This window comes from Micromys minutus, assembly GCF_963924665.1.
Source record: "Micromys minutus genome assembly, chromosome: 16".
In the NCBI taxonomy this organism is placed as follows: Eukaryota; Metazoa; Chordata; class Mammalia; order Rodentia; family Muridae; genus Micromys; species Micromys minutus.
The window spans coordinates 25,934,562-25,954,460 of record NC_137985.1 but is presented as its reverse complement, the minus strand read 5'-3'; the positions used below and the strand labels follow the sequence as shown (position 1 = coordinate 25,954,460).

General features: G+C 48.6%; 1 protein-coding gene across 1 annotated transcript; it reads right to left on the bottom strand.

Moving 5' to 3' along the window:
- Positions 1-248: 248 nt before the first annotated feature.
- On the bottom strand, positions 249-19,196 carry ADAMTS8 (ADAM metallopeptidase with thrombospondin type 1 motif 8; the record flags this gene model as incomplete). Its single annotated transcript, XM_080930029.1, has 9 exons — positions 249-1,035; positions 2,998-3,173; positions 3,286-3,458; positions 5,674-5,857; positions 7,761-8,065; positions 8,994-9,161; positions 9,769-9,904; positions 10,996-11,235; positions 18,432-19,196. The coding sequence occupies 9 exons, from the start codon at positions 19,194-19,196 to the stop codon at positions 465-467; spliced, it is 2,718 nt and encodes a 905-aa protein (XP_080786155.1). The 3' UTR covers positions 249-464.
- Between the last annotated feature and the right edge of the window lie 703 nt (positions 19,197-19,899).

Below are 19,899 nucleotides of genomic sequence, written 5' to 3'. Positions count from 1 at the left end.
CAGCTCAGAGATATCTGTGAAGCTTGCTTTGGAGCTCACCACCACCACCAACTGGCCTTATACCTCTTATATACCAAAGTTCCCCCTGCTGTGAGGTAGATAAATTATTGGGGAAACCAAATAGAAAAAAAAATCTTCTTTTTCATTTAACCTTGCTAGTCCTTTGCAAAGAGGCTGGCTCTGAAATCTCCCATTTGAATCAATAAGTATACTTTCACCTTTTAACCCATACCATCTTCTTGGTCATAAACAAGTTCCAGTCCACTAGACAGTCAACTTTATAAGCTGTTACCCTTTTGCCCTCTTCTCTCTTCTTTATGAATTAAGTGGTACCCAAAGGGTTGTAGTAATAGAAGGCCTGGAAGGGCCATGCCATCTTGATATGTAGTATCACCTCAGAGGTGACCTTTGTCTGTATGCCAGTAGCCCAAATCTGTAAGCCTAAGACATTTCCACCAAGGGGATCAGAGGGGACATGGCTGGCTTCCACAGGGCTTGGCATCCTCAGGTTTCAGAGCCTCATCACAGGTGTCAGAGACCTGACCTGAGAGGTCCCTGCATTCCACAGTCCGCCGCTGCCAGCTACCGCCACATGTGCTGGGACATTCAGACCAGTCCCCCAGCACCCACTCTGCATGGAGCAGTGACTGGATGATGTTGGTGGTTGCTCTTTCTTTGCTATTCTGCATGCTGAAGTCCATGTCATTGGGGACAAAGAAGGTATATCTGACTTTTGGAGGGAAGACCTCACCAGACACAGTCAGGAGCTGTACTGTAAGAGGCTCAGGTAGGGCCTGGAAGCTCTGCAGTCGCTCCAGGGTAGCCATGGAACCACTGTACTTCAGGATGGTCCCCTTCATCAAGATGTCTTGCTCAATGGCAGAGATGGCCAGGTTGCCATTGAGCAGGTACTGCCCATTGGCTGTCTTCAGTGCCAGGTAGCTGCCGTCATTTCGGACCCCCGGGTGGCTCCGTTGTTTCACATCAATGTTTGTGGCACCAGCTGGGATGGTGACAATGTCATTGTAGCCATAACTACGATAGAGACAGAAAAACACTTAGGGTTGGTGGCTTCCCAGCCTGGACACTAAAATGGGTCCCACAGGTGGGGGTGAACAGACAAAAACAACCAGCAAATAAAGTGGTTGGTTCCAAGTTCAAAATAAATTAGGTGCCAAGGTAGACAGAATTGTCTTGGGCATTGAGCTTTCTATGGGTTTCTGCTTCATCTGGCAATCAACTGTACCTGTTAAGGCAGTTAAACATTGATTTTGACAGCAACACAGGAGAGCCTAGGAGCAAAAGGTAGGCAACAGGACCCCTCCTTGGCTCCAAGAGAACTCAAATACATTTGCTACTTTGTGGTGGCAAAAGTGGGTGTGGCTACCTCCAGACCCAGAGCTTTTATGGAAAGGTATGAGCCCTTTCCTTATGCCAGAACCCAACCAGGCTAGAGGACTGACACCGGCTCTTTGAGTCAACCTGCATCTAGTATTTGATTATTATGGACTTGGGAATGGTGGGAAATAAAGCTTGCTCCTCTGGAACCACTTCTCGAGTGTGGCCAAACATCAGGAGTACCATGGTTTTTAGTGATAGGATACACTGGGGGAAATGCTCCCAGTTCATTGTAGACATGGGGCTTTATGTAGAATGTCGAGACTACCCCCTCTTCTTCCTATGGGAATCTGAGCTATTCAGGGTTGGGATAAACTATTAAGAAAGGCCATCAGGTAGATTCTTTGCTATGCTTTCTGTATGCCCAGTCTAAGGTTAGGGGGATCATGCAAGGCCACATGTTTAGGAGCTAGGAGGAAGTGGCTAAGGTACCCATGATCTGAATAGCTCATGTCTTTTTTTTTTTTCCTACTTATTTGAGTTTAAGTGTGGAAACACTCCCATTTTTTTTTCTGGTTCTATTTTTTGAGGTATATACTACCATAACATATGTAAAGAAGATGAAAGAAGGGAGAGAAAGTGAAGGAGAAATGAAGGAAATGAGAGAGAGGAGGGATATAGAGAAGTATGGAGCAAGCTTCACTAGGTACAAAACTAGTCAGTAAAGGACAAAAACTACTGGAGCTTGCTAGAAGACTTGAATGCTAGAAAGTCACATCCATGAACTTGATACCAGAGAGACAAAGAAAATATTTGGCCTTGTCCTTACTCTCCAGGAAGTGTAAGGTACAAACAATTGCCTGGTACTTAAAGAACCTGGCCTTCCATCGAGAGATGCCCTAGGTTTAATCTCTAGCATGGCAGGAAGAAGGAAAACGAAGAAGAGGAAGTGGAGGAAGAAGAAACTCAAGTTTTCTTTCTGTCTATCAGTAGCTCTGAGTGTGACCTTAGAAGAGTCAGCTAATCTTTTCCTATTTCAGTCTCTCAATCCCAAGGTAGGGAATAACAGTTTTGTCCTTGCCTGGAATATTATAAAAGACTAACCCAGGAGCTCTAACACATGTGGGGTGCTCTAATGAATGTGGGGTACTTGAGTGTGAGTTTTTTTTTCCCCCGAGCCCTTAGATTCACAAGGCTGCTGAACCACTGGTTTGCATCCTCTTCTCTGATGATGGTCTAGTCACAGGAAAGACAGGGCTCACTGGCCTTAGGGTTAGATGTCCTCTCCATAACAGGCCTAGGGGATACGTTTGTGGCTGAGTCTTGTGCTACTCAAGGTTACTCTCCTGCTAATTGACTCAGTGTGGACACATCCCCATCCATGGGCCTCCAGCTCTAATAAAATAATGATTTCCCCATCCTGTTCTCTTCATAGCCAGACCCTATCTCAAGTGCCCCACATTTGCTACCTCAGTAAATCCTGACTACTGTGAGAAGGGTCAACCACTGACATTCTGTACAGAAATGGAGTCTTGAAGTCTTTATAAGACCCTACCATCAATGCAACTGTAAACTAGCAGCTGCTATCTAAGCTTGAGGCTATCAGTGTCCAAAGCCCTTTATGTTCCTCTGCCTGGGTACAGCCTCTAGGAGACTCACCTGAAGGGGGTGAAAGAACCAGAGACCTTCCTACAGGTAGTGCCTTTGCCCCCACACACCCCACATTTGTCCAGCTTCTTAGGTGAGTTCACCACATGGTCACAGCCAGCCTTAACACATTGTCCCCGGACGCAGATGGACAGAGAATCCGGTCCACACAGAGTGCCATCAATCACCTGGGAAAGGAAAGGTAAGAGAGGACAATGTAACACACAGAAGGCATCTGCAGGCGGGGGAGGCAACAGGAGCCTGTCCTCCCATCCCTGTCAGAGTCTGGGGGATTCTTACCTTAGCTTCAAACACTTTGAACTCACTCCTCCCACGGGCTCTGCAAAACAGCTTGCATCGGTCTCGGGGGGACACTCCTGAATATTTGGGGACCCACTGCAGGAAATTCCCATCCAGGTCTGTGTGGTTGTAGGCATTATATTTCTCACACTGCTGCTCCCTGAAGCTTTTTCCTGAGAAGAGTAAGGAAAGGCATGGAGTAACAAACCTGCTGAAGAACTCATGTAAAAGTCTGAATCCAGGCCTCCTTTCTCTCTAGGCTTGGGTCTCAAACCAAGGACACAGGTGAAAGCCCACTATTTCCAGACATATCTGAGTGGGGGAAGTATGCGTGACCTTTTCTCGAAGGTCCATGAAAAGGAGCCATCCAGCCTTGTACTGGGATTTCTGGTACACATATCTTTTCCATCTGAGGATATATGGTTGATAGAGAGCTATATTTTTAGGACTCTTGTTTACACTGATTTTCCTAGTAACAGCAGATATGTGGGAAGGGCATTTCTATCTCTAGTCTTGCCTCTACAACTCACTTTTTGTAGTTCTGAATATCTATGGAGAGCTCCATCTGCAGGTACTACAATTACTCCCCCAACCAGAATTTTTTTTTTATTCTTTCAATAATTGGTTTGGTTTGGTATTCATTATTATGCTCCAGAATGAGGCTGGCGCCCCAGCATCCTGGACATTCAAGTGTCTCTCTGTGCTATCTCTAACCTACCATGGCATCTTCTGCTAAATTCAGGAAAATTTGTCATCTCAAATGACTGCATAGAACTCTCATAATCTCAAGCCGAGGCATCATGCCATCCCTTGGGGACTCAGTCTTCAGCTTCCAGTGAGCCTCTCCAGTGCTCATACAGGAAGGCATATGTGTACAGCCTTCAGACTAATCTACCCTTCAGATGTGAGTGTTTTCCTTGCACAGTCCTGAATGAAGTCTGCTCCTCCTACCATGATCTTTACTCTTGCTGTGCATCTGAATGGCCCATGGAGACTCTTAAACACAGATGTACAATGCTGAGCTTGAGAGCTCATATTGCTGAGGGGGTCCTGGCTGTACCTGGAAAAGCGTTAGGTGGATAGTCATCATGGACAATCCACATAGGCTGTTTCAGGTTTTAAGGACCTTTCCCTGACATGCTGTAACTTCTGTTTGGCTCCTCCTGAGCAATTGATGGGGCTTAGCATACCTGCCCCATCCTGGCATATAACTTTGTGCCTCACCAGTACATCATCATCTCAACCTTCCTTGGCCTAAACTCTCTGAGCTTCCTTCCTTCTCTGACTCCCCATATGCTCAGGATTGCTGCTTTACAGAGTAAGCCAGGGCTACCGTGCAAAAGAGCTCCTCACTAGTAATATTGCAAAATCCTTGAGGACAGAGACCATGCGATGTGCACTTAAGCCTTCTGTATCTATTATGGTTACAGACACAGAGGCACTGACGGATACTTGATAGAAATGGCTAATCTCTCTCTAAGTTATAACGTCACCTATTATTCATGTCTACCTTGAAAACTCTCATTAGTACTGGAGAGAAATTTCTAGAGCTTATACCGCTGCTGATCCTCCCTGTTTAGCAAAACTTCAGGGCCTACAGATTTCCCTATTAGATACTCAGCCCTATGCCAGGGCATCATTTATCTTGGCAGCTGGGGGAATTTCTCCTAAAGCTTCCCTTGCCTTTTTGTGCTGCCAGCACTTCCTGGAGCTGCCTGAACTGGCACTGGAGGGGATGATGGCCAAAAAACAAAAAAATAAATAAAAAATCTGATTCTCTTTCCTAAGTTGGCTACTGCCCCCTTTCCGCTTTGAATTCACGTGTGTGTTTTCTAGCATGACCTAGGCAGTAAGAATGAGCAAGGGGAGGCAGAGGTGACGCTCCTTCTGGGGAAGGCTGTCAGGCAGTTGCTATGGCTCCAAGAGAAGATGGGCAGCTCTTCTCAGAAGGAATGTACCCAGGAATCAATCACACCCAGAAACTCTCCCTCCTGCCTGGACTGAGTACAGGCTGGAGAGACCTTGGAGGTTTGGCTTTGACACTTGCTTTGGAAAAGGCTGCCATCTGCATAGAGGAGGGTTTAGATGCCTCCAGAGAGGATTATTAACCTCCACACAGTCCTTCTTCAAAGGTCTCTCTCAGATTTGCTTGGGAGTGACATGCTTTGTCCCTCAACAACTCAGAAGACGAGGATAAGAGTAATCTCTCCTTTGATATCCCCATCCTCTCCCTAAAGTAAAGGCAACGGAGGACTGTTTCCAACCTTGGCATCTTGCAGAGCACATATAAATCTGGATGAGGGCTCAACTCTGTACCCGGGGAGACCCCTTGTCCTCCTCTTGGGACCCGCTGCACCTACCCCATCAGCTATTCCGGCAGGTAATTACCGTTTGATGGACATTCCTCTGTGTTACAAGATTGGTACTTGACTCTCTCACCCAGGCAAAATCTTCCTCCATTCTGAGGCGCTGGATTATCACACTCACGGTTTGAAAACTGTATCCCTCCACCACAGGTGCGAGAACATTGTCCCCAGGGTCCCCAGGGACCCCAGTCTCCATCTACCACAGCCTGCAACACACAATGTCACTGAATGAGGACCAAAGGAGGGCAGGTTGAGTTCTGTAAATGATTTCAGTCTCTTGGTTAATGATAGTGTGGCCTGCTTGGACGCAGCTTTGTGAGCACAAAGGTTGTGCTAGGTTTGTTTGCTGTGACTGCATAGTATATATAAACAGCACCTTGCCCTACCCAGGTGCCCAACACCATAGCTGCTGAATGAGTATGAGAATCTTTTAGGGGTGAGTTTGAGTCTGTTGCAGTAGGTTTCCTTTGGGTCTGGTGCAGTAGATTTCCACTGGGTTTCCATTGGGTCTGGTGCAGTAGGTTTCCATTGGGTTTCCATTGGGTCTAGTGCAGTAGGTTTCCATTGGGACTCATGCTGCCCTCAATGGGAGGAGTCTGGAATCAGTGTAGCTGCCTTACATAATGCCCCTAGTAGTGGATCAAGACAACGATTCTTAGAAAGAACCAACAGTGCACAATCCCCACAAAGCCTTTCCTTGCTCCAGTGTCACTGGTGCCGAGGCTGAGAACCCCTGGTCTAAAGAAATGGCTGCTGAGAGGTCTTGCCACAGTTCTAACAGCTGCTGACTCCAGAGCCGGGTAGTACACAGAATCACTTCCAAGTTTACAACGGACTTAAGAGAGCAAAGCCTTTCTTTTGACAGCGCCACCAAGGGTTCTAAATTACTTTCTTTTTCTATTATTAAAGCAACACACTGCTCATAATAAAATGAAAGAAGAGGACTGTAAAAAATAAACACAGGAAGAAAGAAAGAGAAAGAAAGCTTTAAAAATATACCACTGCCCCCCTCCAAAAAAAACCCCACCCCATGATTGTCATTCTTTTGCTCCACACATAAAATTCTACAGCAGCGATGCAGTCATATGGAAGGCACAATACTGCATACAAAGGTTAGCTCCCAGTCCTGCCCTTTCCATTTTAAGGATAGATAATCCTGTGACTGTTTTATATCACTCTCAAAGGTGTTTCTGAGATGGGTGGTTGGACCCTTCTTCTCTTTCAGCACCACGAGAAGAGAATAAATGGGGAGACCAGGAGGTGTCTGCGCTGGAATCCATGAACACTGCACCAGCCCAGGCCTCGGGTGAGAATGTGTGGCTTTCACAGCCCAGGGAGGCTCCAAATCGGCACAAGAGCATGTCACCAAGGACAGCCCTTGGAACATGCTCAGGCCACCGTGGCGATTCAGCACTGGGCAGGACCCAGGCTGTGAAACTCATCGGATGGTATTTCATCACTAAGGCTCCATGACTTGCAGAAGGAGAAATGTGATCAGCCTTGCTGTTTGAATGCATTAAGAGCCGGGAGAAGAAGCGAACCACTCAAATCCCTTACTGCCATGGCCTTGGGGTTTCACGCAAGTTTCCTCTGTATTGGGCCAAGGTTTCTCTTTCTGGATGCAGGCCACTCGGATCCCTTCTCCCCTCCGCTCGGAGCATGACATTCTTACCATTTAGTTATTCTCTGCTTTCCACTGAGGAACTCAGCTCTAACATGGTGGGCTATGGATACTCAGCCCTTATGAAATGTTCCTACTCTGTGTCAATCTCTATTTATAGTGGATTTCCCTGGGCTCTCACTTGCTCAGTGCCTGCCTTCTGGTCTTCACGCCTTCACCCACCCTCATGAGACCTCAAAACAGCTACAAAACAGCACCCAGGAGGAGATGCTAAACTTTGAGGACCAATGCAACCATGAGCAAGCCTCAAAGCTTCCCACGTGTGGGGGTAATTACAGTTCATTTTGTTGAAAGATGACTGGTTTTCCTAATGAGTAACACTTTCAACTTGACCTGAAGCATCTTGGCTCCCGACTGTCACATATAGAGCCCTGGCCTCCTCGATGGGCTTTCCCCTCCTCCCTCTATCTCCTCTCCATTTTCCTCACCTTGGGATTCTCCACTTCTTCCTTGAGCACACAGCTACCGTCCAGGCACAGGTGGCCAGGGCCACAGGGCGTGCCATCAGCCCAGAGCAGGCTGCCATTCTTTGTGTGGCAAATGGGCTCATCACTATCCTGATGACGGCACCAGAGCTGGACACAGATGTCCTCTACAGAGGTGTTGGGGCAGTGTCGGAATTCAGGCCCAAAGATCTGCTTGCACTGCTGGTCCAGCTCATAGAGGGTGCTGTGGCCTGGGAGACCTGTGGGGAGGGGCAGAACCGAGGTGGGGGCATCCAGGAGACAATCTCCTGAGAATAGAAGAAACAGGTAAGTCAGAACAAGGGCAATCCTTTGGTCTCAGCTCTGCATGCTCTCCTGCACTGAGCTCTGATGCTAAACGTCCAATTCTGAATGATGTACTTTAGCGTCTAGTCATCCCCGATTCTTTATCCCTGATCTAAACATCACCAGCATCCAACTGTGTGCATAGAACTTGTTTAATTCTGGGCAACTGTAGCAAACACAGTTTGTAGGACAGGTTTTTTTTCTTGGCTGTCCGGTGTATTTCCTGTGATGTTCAGTATGCCTCTCATGACTGCTAGCCACTTGCAGTATAAAACCACATCCCATGTAAAGTTTAGGAACCCTGACAGGCAATGTAAGCCCAAGTATTAACATTTCTACAATCTACTCTGTTTGCATTGGCTATATATCCCTGCCTCCTTCAGAAGAATCTAGAATAGTTGCTTCACTGCTTTGTTTGACAATCTAAACTTCTTAAACTGGGCGCCCCTGCCCTAGATCCTGGCTCTCATATGACCTGTCCACAGCCTTTCTGTCATTTCTGAGCTGCTATTCAGTGTATAACTCCGGCCCGGAACATTCTCTTCTTTGCTCTTTTAAACTACAAACAGTCTTCCATTCCTCTAGGTCCTGCTTAAACTCACCACCTCTGGACAATCTTCTCAGACTAATTCCTTCTGCGTTGGAATGAGTAAATATGACTTATCCCAGAGCTCAGGCGGTGGGAAGATGGGGACAAGGAGGAGCATGCTGGGGGATGCTTCACATGCCTTTCTAGAGTGACGTGCCTCTGGAGGTTTTCCCCACCCTATGGGCTTTGTGAGAAAGCACAGCTGCAGAGAGCCCCCAGGCCACAGCAGGTGCCAACAGCCATGAAAGAGGCTCTGCAGCAGAAGGGTGGAGAGAAGCCGAGGGGAGCTGAGTGGAGCATACCATGGCCGTCATCCAGAAGCTCTGTGAGGTAGACAGCACTGCAGGGAGACCAGGGCAGCGTCTTGTTCACGTGGATGAAGAAGGGTGTCATCATGTGGTAGTTGCCCATGGGCCCAAACAGTCTCACACAGGGCTTAGAATCATCATGGGGCATGCTGAGAACGTGCCCTGGTTGGGGGTAAGGGAAGCAGAGAGCTGTGGTCCATTCCAGCTATCCAGTGCCCTGTCCTGTCCATATCTTCCCTACATGGCCACCAGTGTTGCTGGTCTCTGCAGATCTTTCCTATTATCATCTCCCATTGGCATGGCCATGGGGACTCCCTGAACACATTTATTTTGTATCTTGTTCTCAGTGTCCTACTTCCAAGAAATCTTTTCAGATTTCAGAGGACCATTGGAGATCCCTTTAGTTTTTGACCAAACATTCCCTTTGACTGTTGGCTTTCTAACATGGCTTTCTCTTCATAATCCATCTCCCCATGAAGCCTGACTACTTAGCTTCCTTGGATCCTCATGGTAACTGAACACTTCTCCCATGATCTGGCATTCTCTGGGTGGTGCTGCTCATGGCCCAGGACATCAATTTGGCGCTTTGGTTTTATGCTCAGCACTGGAATGGAGTTAGTAATTTCAAGTACAACATCTATATGCATAGAACTACTTTGTCAATGGCTACATGTGAGACCACCTCCTTCTCAGAAGCCAGGCAGCTGTGGACGTGACAGAGGTCGCTCCCACTGACATCTGAAGCAAGCTCTGGAATGACAAGTCTTACCTAGCTCATGGGCCAGGGTGTAGGCTGCCTGCAGTCCCTCATCCTTGATCACTGAGCAGCTCTTGTTGGGGTCACAGATGGTGCCAACGTCTGCCATCCCCAGGGTGTCACACTGCTCTCCCTTCCCACAGAAGTTCTGTTTGGTGAAGAGAGTATGCTAGGTTATAGGAATAGGCATAGAGACCAGGGGTAAGTGTCTAATGTCCCACTCAGCCTTCTGAGAGATAACTCCTGATAGCATAAGCATTGCGGAGGCTTTTAAGGTGTGTATTTGTTTTTTTAATACAAATTAATCAGTAGAGCTCAGCACTTAGGCATTCCACCTAGCAGTTCCAACTACTTGGTTTTTCTGTCTTGGTTGTGACAGTTGGTTTACCTATCCTTATTTTTCTAACGTGGAGAGGGGCCCAAGAAACGTATCATTGTTAAGACAACACCAACATTAACACTAGCATCACATGTGCATGTGTGTGCGCACAGGAGTACACACACGGACACATACAGATACACACACACACACACACACACACACACACACACACACACACACGGCAGTGGGGGGGCAGCGAGGGGCAGTTGGCCTGTTTGGGACTTCAAAAGCCTGCTTTGGGAGGTAGACGCTCAGAGGTAGATGCTCAGAGGTAGATGCTCAGAGGTAGATGCTGAGGTAAGACTGCTTGGGCTTAACTGCAGGCTCCACTGCTGTATTGGCTCTTTTACCTCAGTTGCAAAATGGATATAACACCACTTAATTTCCACCCGTGGCTCCTGTGAGGACTGACGACCTGGGCCTGACACACCTGACTGTGCCCGTTGACTTCAGGAAAGCTGTTTAAGTCACTATAGCCACCCTTCCATGTGAAAACTCCAGGGATCCCTAGGGGGCCATTCCTATGGCTAACCAGACTGGAGACAGAACCCTTTTCCCATTTCTATGTCCAGACCTCTCCCAGGGTTGCTTGAGTCTGCTTCCTCTTGGTATGACCTCAGCAGACAGCTGGTGACAAACACTTGGAAAATTGCCCTTATTAGATTCTTCCCCCCTTGCAGAGGCCTCACACTTGTCCTCATGACCCGCTTCTCATTATTCCACCAAGAGGCCTCCAAAGTCCAGCTGGGGCCAGCAGGGAGACAGTTCCCATGTTTGGGCAGGCCTCAGAGCCCTCTCTTTGATCTGCCCATCCCTTCTTCCAAAAGCCTTCCTGGGCTTTCAGAATGACCACACACCTGCCTGGTGAACAAGATGGCAGTGTCATAGTGCTCCGGGTGGCGGTCACTGGGCTTGTTGAAGCGCCGCTGCCAGCTGCAGAAGTTTCGCAGTGTGAGCCCTCCGTTGTCCGACACCTCTGGACCCCATCCTTCTTCTTCCACTATTAGCACTTTTACCACCACAAGGTTGATGGAGTTCCTGATGCTTGGGTGCTTGTAGATTCGGGCTGCCATTGACATCACTGTGAGGATGTGGTTCTACCGGAAGGGGGAACAGGGAGAGAATGCCAATCACTTTCATTGCCTTGGCTGCCCACTCCTACCACCTCATTAGCAGACGCTATCTTACACATGTCGGGCTCTGGGCTGAGCTTTATAGAAATTCAGCCTCCCATGAGGATTAGTAAAACATTTGAGGACTTGGTGTTATTTCCCCAGAGAAGACCAAGCCTCATTGGCTGGCCCAAGATCACAAAGCTAATGAACCATCATCTGATCCCTGTCCTGTCTGATCACAAAACTTATGCACTGAACATCTAGCTCATGGAATATCTACTTCCTAATAATTAATTAGAATTCAACACACACATTTCTTCCATTGCACCAGCAGCATTTCAAGTGCTGCTGCACTGGAACTGCAAATAAAAAGTTCTCTTGGGTTGGATGGCTTATTCTGACGGCCCAGGACACCAACCTCGCCAAGCATCCCCATCTTCCCTGGCTTCACTCCAGAAGCAACAGTCTGAGGACTTACAGTCAATGGAATTTCCCTCTTAGAACATGCTCTGTCTGAATATTTTCCTGGTGTTCACTGGGATAACTTCTACTTTTAGCCTGAGAACTGTTAACCCTGAAAACTTTGCTCTAATCATTACCCTCAGCAACAGCTACAGTAGTCATTGACCATAGTTGAAACAGCACCTCATTAGCTTCCCAGAGCAACTATAGATTAGGCATTGCCATTCTGCTTATGAACGAAAGAGTCACTCAAGTTCAACAAATTCTTGGAGATCACACTACTCTTAAAGCCAAGATGCCAGCTCAGGTGTATGTGTGTATGTGTGTGTGTGTGTGTGTGTGTGTGTGTGTGTGTGTCTGAGGTTCACACTCCTTCCTAGACTTTCAGCCTTTTGGTTTCTTCCTGAACAGTCCCCACCACCATTCCCAGTATTTATTCTCTTCTACTTGGAGCTTGAGAGAAGCCAGAGGGTCTAATGAGGCTCACATGTAGAGGATCCCACCTGCTGGCAGTTCCCTAGGCTAACTGAAAGGCCTATGGTCCTACATCATTAGTTGGCCTCTGGCCTATCCTTGAACTGCCAACTGCCTTTTTTTTTTTTTTTTTTTTTCCCCTGGATTCTAAGGCTTTGAGGGGACACCAGATGAGAGCTTATTGTCCTGCTTTGGGGAACTTGTGAATTATTTTTTAGAGGCAGAGACAGCGGGTGACAAGCTGGCATGCCTTGAGCCCATGGTGTGGCAATCTGAGCAGTTGCTTGTATGCTTTGCCTTTTTTTGCTTCCAGGAGCTTCACCACCCTTAGCTCCTCTCTCTTCTTTCTCCTGTGGTCTAAAAGGTGGGAGTAGAAAGGGAGGGAAAGCTACGGAGGGGACATTCCATTGAGAAAGACCTTATGTGGGAGTTCCAGATGCATCTCATTATTTGTGTATGGGGCCTGTCTGTTCATCCCGCAAGCGGTAGACCAGATGTTTTATTACACCTACAAACGGCTTGGCAGGTTTCTGAGATCAGGTGACTCAGCATGCCATGCACTCTAGCTTGTTTAGGCTGATGTAAACATCTTATCAGCAAATCTGCAACTTGGCATTAGTTCCCTGAGTTGGATGGCTGAGGGGAAATATGCAACCACATCATTATGCAACCGAGGGTGAGTCCTGAGGAATGGTAGCTTGGGAGACAAGTTCCTGGCCAGATTGTCCCTGCTTCTTGAGGGAGGACAGGCAGTCTCCTGGTCTGTCTAGCGAGGCTAGAATCTGACTGGACCAATCCCTGGGGATCTCTTCTGGAGAAATCTATAACTCTTTCCAGGATTTCTTCCTCTTGAGTCCTAGTTCTGTGGTATGAAAACTAGGGAGGGTTGAGGTCTTTTCAGAACAGTCTGGAGCCAAGATGCTGGCTTCTAGGTGTTCAAGAAGGTGGTTTAAAATGAGGAGTTGAAGATTTGGGGGACTGAGAATGGTCTGTATACTCAAGCTGAGCAGGCGAGACCTGACTAAGGCAGAGTGACAGATAACTTGCCTAATCCCCCAGGCAATGGGCTATATGGAGAGAGGACAGCATAGGGAACTCAGGAGATCCTTTTTTCCAGATACTGAGCTGCAGGAAGGCTGAGAAGGCCAGGGAGTCATGAAGACAGCCTAAGTTCTTCCCTGTCACTGACTGCTATCTCCAAAGATAATCTGCCTAGGGGAGGACCACAGAGATTCTGCAATTCAATGTTCCTTTTAGAAGTTCTAGTCCCTGTCTCACTGAGAAGCAGGCCATTCCCATGATCTCCCATGGCCAGCTCTATCATCTAGATACAGTGGCAGGAGTTTTGCATCATGGTTCATTTCATAGCTCTCCAGGAACAAGGATTGCTAAGCTTGGGATAAGTATGTCACCTGAAGTCTCTATGCTTTTGGATTCTTCATTTATTCTCTAGGTCCTGAAGGATGGACCTGACTTACTGATACAGGGAGCAGGCCCAGGTGCCAGTCAAGGAAAAAGTCAAATGGCTTGCTTGACCCACCACCTGGTGTCTATTTATACCTCTCTGTTTACCACACAAGTACAAACTGAGCTAAAGATAAAGAGTGGAAATGAGACTCTTCCCCTACTGATGAAGACCCCTGTTGTTTGGCAGAAACCTCCAGAACGATGCCAGAGTGGTAGAGCCCATGGTCCCCGCAGTCAAGATGAGTCAAGCAGCTTACGTTTTCTCAGGTAAAGGCAGTATTTTTCTGGGGACCTTCTCAGTACACCCAGAATTCTTTGAGCTACAAGTAAAAACTTCCCTCCCTAGGATCCTGGATGCTCCTAGGGTGGTTGAAGCCTACTGTCGGGATTCTTGTGGAAGCTGAGCTTTGGCGAAGTGCATTAGCAGCAGTTCCTCATCCTAGCTACAGTGTCACCTGTACTTGGTAGTACTTTGCTTATTTGCTTCCACACAGTGGGAACTGAGTCCTGTGTGGTGTGCCCGGGGACATCAGAAGAGTGACAATGTATGTCCACATGTGGTATCCTTAGTCCTCCTCCTGATATGACTCTAAGGCCTAGGATAGCTCTGTAAGGAGGGAAGGGAGAAGCAAAGGGAGAGGAAAGAGTGAGACTCACGTAGCCATTCTTTATCACACCTTGTTCACCAAACAGCAAAAGGCGTTGCAAAAACTACCATTCTTTAAAGCTGCAAGAAGCCAACCATAAGCAACTCAGAGCTGGGGCAATCTGCAAAGATGGTCTCTCTGCCATGTGAGACAGCAAAGCTGAAAAGCAGTAGCTAGCATTCCTGTAATGTGTAGCCACACCATTATACCCCTCTGTCAAATGCCTTCAGTCACCAACGGCAACTCTAGGAATAGAACTATGCCTTGCCAAGCACCAACTGTCTACCAGGCCCTGGCTTGGATGTGTTTCATGTTTTGTTACATTCTCAGGACAGTTTTAGGACTTGGGTATGACTACTCCCATTTTCCTGGTGAAGAAATTGAGGTACAGAGAGATGGATACTTGCCTTGGAAGTCTCAGTTACATCTGTTTTCCTTCTAAGGCTATGTTCCCGGCTACTACACTACCATCAATCTTGGTTTCTACAAGGAGAACCAAACCCAATGTTTGCAAGCAAATAAGCAAGCCCTGCCATGAATTACACATACCCAAACATTTGGATATTTGAACTTTTTGGGGGGTGGGGGAAAATAGTATCTTTGGTCATTTTCACTGTAGCAAGGGATGGCAAGGACTCATTGTTTGGAATGTGGGCTGAACATCATCAATGTAACATGTCTTTCTCCCACAAAAACTGGCATAAATACAGAGCTGATGAAGCCTAGATCTATCTGTGTGTCACCAAAACCAGCACACTATTGACATCAAAAGATGACACTATTTGTTTTTATGCTACCAGGCAAAGATTCCTCTGGGCAAACTAGGGTATAGGATAATTATAGAACGAAGGCTTCTGAGGAACATTCACTGCAGAAGGTAGAGGGACATGAGATGATCCTGACAGCCTCTCCCTAGAATCAACTCCCAGGACCTTGCGTCTGGGAATGCTCTGGTCTGCTTTGAGGATGAAGGACCATTCAGAGTCCCCCTGCTGAGAAATAGGTTTAGAAGGTCTGTTTGGAACTCTGTTCTGCTCCAAGTCCAACCAGGGGACACTTAGTAGTATCTGAGATGTAGACAAAGCTAGTGGACTCTCCTGAGATGGTCCGTCTTTCCAGAAAGCTCCCCTTTCTTTAACTCTGACAGAAATCACAGCTGACCAGGCTCCAGTATTACAGAGCTACTAAAACAGGAAATCTGGTTCTACTCAGGTTATGCTGACTTTTGCTTGAGGTCTAGATGTGTTGCTCACACAGGTGACTTTGTGAAAACCACCAAGTCCTGGTGCCTTAAGACATAGCTTATTCAAAGCCACCTCCTCCACACAGAAGCCAGTCCTTAACATGTAACCTGCAATCTGTTCAGACAGATAGATGTCACTTTGGGGTATCTTTGGGTAATGGGGGTTGTTGATGGTGATGATAAGAGCCCTTGGTCCTTTAAGGAACCTGGACAAGCCAATGTGTTCTAGTCTAACCATCTGCGAAACTGTTATGATGAGCCCTTAACTCTGAAACCAGATAAGAAGGTGGGAGGCAGGGGCTTCTGTTGTGAAGGGGTTAAGTGAACTCACTTCCAGAATTCTGGTAAATGTCATTGTCACTTAGCAATGACACCAATCTGGATCATAGCCAATTCTTCCTTGAAGCTTTGAAGGCAAAGGTGATTTCAGAACGGAGCTGGGCACACGGTCGGGGCATCTCGAGACTACTGAATCTAAGGAACCATATCAGGATGTGGACAGTTGGGAGAGGGAGAATAGAACCACAGATCTTCCTCATGAGAAGACACAGTATGGTAGAGACCAAGAGTGCTAGACTTAGGATCAGGAAACCTGGGATGTGTGACCTTAGGCAACTTCCAAGTTCTTTTTGAGCTGTGTATTCTTCCTCTGCTTCTCTTACAAGCATTTTTGCTGGGGTCATGCCCATAAAAGCATTCTGTAAGTGGAGAGTACTCAAGAGAGCAGCTGAACCTTCCAGAAACTGGGCTCATCGTGAAACAGTCTCACAGATGCTCAAACCCGAGGGTACTATTTTGTCCAAGCACCTTGTTCCTTAGTCAGGGGCTTTTATCACCATCAATCCCCCATTACCCAAAGACACCCCAAAGTGACCTCTATCTGTCTGAATAGATTCTCAGAACCTCCTTGCAGGATATGTGTTAAGGACTGGCTTCTGAATGGAGAAGGTGGCTTTGCATAAGCTGGGTCTTAAAGCACCAGGACTTGGTGGTTTTCACAGAGACATGAGCAACACACCTGGACCTCAAGCAGAAGTCAGCATAGCCTGCGTCTGATCCAGATGTCCTGTTTCAGTAACTACTGGAGTCTGGGCAGCTGTGAATTTTGAAGATGCCAAGTACCTGCTTGAAGAAAATGTTTAACAACTCACTGTTTAAATGAGGAGTTGAGAGACCTACTAGGGAGGACATGTTAGCTCTTCAGTCTGAAAAACTGACTTGTCTTGAAATTTCTCTGTGTTCCTGTTGGTCTTTTTACATTTTCGATTTCAAGCAGATGTCAGGGATTATTCTAATTTAGGGCTAGATATAATTTTTAGTTTTGGGTTTGTTCCTGGAGCAGCCTAGAGCCAGATGTAGTGGTCTTTGTGGATTAGGAAGACCCTTCTCTACTTCTCTAATACATACTGGGGGGAAAGAGTCAGAAGAAGTGGTTGGTACCTCCTCTTAGGGCAGGCAGCGAATCAAATATGACATCAGCACAGATCAAACCTCAAGGGGCCCAGAGCTGTCTTGCAGTGTTCTGAGCAGAGCCAATACCACAAGACTGCAGAGAGCCTGTCCCAGGTTTAATTGGTCTGTGCAGTAGATAGAACAGCAATCGTGTGGATGGCTCACCCACAGTCCTTCTTCCTTCCCCACGTGGTTTGCTCCGAAACTTTCTCATTAAGCACCTCTTCACCACAGGAGGTGGAAAAGACAAGATGACAAGCGGAAGGTGTGCTGTCTGTTTGTCTGGCCATTCTGCAAAGGGAACGCCCATGCCCTTGGCATCCAAAACGGATTCAGGCACAGGCTGAATCTAGCTAGGATAGGGACCCTGATCAAGGACACCATTGCTGCCAAAGCATTGGTTGTAGTGCCGGGATCCCTAACTGGGGGAACTATGATCTCTGGACAGGTCAGTTTCCTCTAGCTGAGCTCACATTTATGGTTCCATATATTCCAGAACATGGGACCCTGACCCCTTCTGCTTCTGGTAAGATCTTTGTCCTATCTTGGGAGAAAGGTATTGGGAGCACTTCTTGCTGAGTCAGCATCATCTGCATGTAGTAAGGAATGCTCAGCTACTATTAATTATGCCTTGGATTTAATTTTTCTGCCTAGGTCAGTTGAAAGCTGATTCTGGGCAGAGGGTGGCTGGGTGGGCCCACCTCAGCCCTGGTTCCTTTAAATACAGTAACTGAAAAGTTCATCTTTCAGCCCTGCTCCCTCCCCTTTCTCTCTGAAACTTCAGTTTTCTGGCTGAGCCCCCGGGAGAAGAAATTCTGTTCTTCCTTCTCGAGCTAGATGCTGGCATTGCCAAGTTCTGCCAGGGCTGAGCGCCAGGTTGGCAAGGTAGCCCATGCCCCTTGATCAGAACCAGCTGGGCGTACAGAAGTTGGACAGCTTCTTCCCAGGTCCAGTTCCCACTAACAACGTTTACTTACAGGAACCCCGGTTCTGTACCAAAAGACAGTCCCAGCCACCTTGTCCCAGCCCAGCTTCCTCTCCTAGGGAGTCTCAGAGAGCCCCAGATAGTAGAGAGTTTCGGGAAGGGGAACCAGGAAGGACAGGGCTCTTTCAAAACGCAGCTTTTATCTCGTTTTGGGAGAAGCAGGTGCCCGGAAACTGTGAGAGATTGAGATGCCGCTCAGAAGAGACAGAGCCAGCGCCTCTACTGTAAATTGGAAGGGATTTGGGGATTGGGAAGTAGGAAGCCGGGATGGCAGAAGTTAATGGAGTTACTGCTGTTTCTCAGAAAGAAGAAAGTCCCCTTTGGGGTTGGGCTTGGAAGCGCGAGGGATTTCCCCCCCCCGCCCCCCATGAGAAGAGAAGAATTGAAAACCTTCGGGAAGCAATAGAATGTTAAGACAGGGTCTGAGGAAGGCTCTGGAGAGTCCTACCTGCAGGTCGGTTCCATAGAAGGTAGCCATGGACGCATCAGCCACCAGAAGTGTTTCCACGAAGCGAGCCTCGGACACAAACCTCTTGCTCCTAGTTTTGGATCCGAAGGGTGGTGGCACTTTATGGGAGTCTGCTGTCTCTTTGCGCAACCCCTCTTTGTCCTGCTCCCTGTCCTCTTCGTTGTCACTTCTCTCCTGTCCTTGCCCATCACCCATCTCCATCTCCCACTCCAGTCCTTGAGGGAGGGGGAAGACTTCGGCGGCAGCGAGCCCGGGGTCCTCCCGGCGCTGTCCGGGCCCCCAGCGCTGCAGACGATGCGGCTGGTCCAGGGAGTCCCCAGCGCCCTGTGGCTGGATAGTGAACTCCTCGCCTGCCAGCAAGAACGAGCCGCTCAGCCCGCGACACAGGCTCATCGCCGCCAGCGACTCCCGCTCTCCATTCACTGTGCCGGAGAAGAAGCATCCACGCAGCCCCGGCTCGCCCCCAGCCGCCGCGCTCGAGCCCCCGAGGCGCTCGATCTTGAACTCCGGCGCCAGGAAGCTGGCGTCCGGCGCCAGGCGCAGCACGAAGCCCTGGCCGAAGGCGGACAGGTGGAAGGCGAGCTCGCTCGCGCTGCCGGGCAACCGCGTGGGCACCACTAGCTCCGAGGCCTGCGTCCCGGTTCCCGGCCCCGCCGGGGCGCCGCAGACGAGTGGCAGCGGCGGCAGCTGCAATAGCAGCAGCAGGAGGGGCGGCCACCGGGTGGCGGTGAGGTCGCGGAGCATGGGGGCAGAGGGCTGCTGAGTGCGGGAGAGGGAAGAAGACCGCTGCGCACGGGCAGGTGCTGGTGGCCTGAGGCGGCCGGGCTGCTCTGTCCAGGAAAAATGATCAATCGGATGGGGAGGCCGACTCGGCCAGCGGCAGCAGACGCGGCGGTCCCCTGGCGGCCCCTCTGGATCGCGCAGCCCGCTCCTCCTGCGCCCGCCAGCCAACCTAGCAGAACTGAAGCAGCTGGCGCCTTGGGCCGCGAGCGCGCGTCCTCCCCGGCGCGTCCCGTGCAGTTGCCTTCTTCCTCGGGAAGCACCGAGTGGGCTGCCTAGCCCTTCGTATTTATACTTCCTTCCCGGCTTTGACATAAGAGGTTTATTTTTGATCGCTCACTATTCCCGTTTCCCCTCCCCTGGGGTCAGAGACAGAAACAGAAAAGAAGGAGAGGAGGGGAAAAAAGGGATGAAATGTAAAACCAATCAGGAGTCAGTGAGCCCCTCCCGATAGTTAAGTAGCTAAGTGTCAACTACAGCTTTTTTTCCTTTCCTACATGACCACGCGAAGACCCATGCCAACTCCTGTCATGCTGGACAGCCCCTGAAGGCGAGTCCTACATGGGAGAGACACTAAAAAGACACTCTGCTTGTGCTAGAGCCAGGTGCTGGGGACAGACACAGCCTGCACTGGTCTCAGCGACAGTACTCAGACTCCTGTACAAAC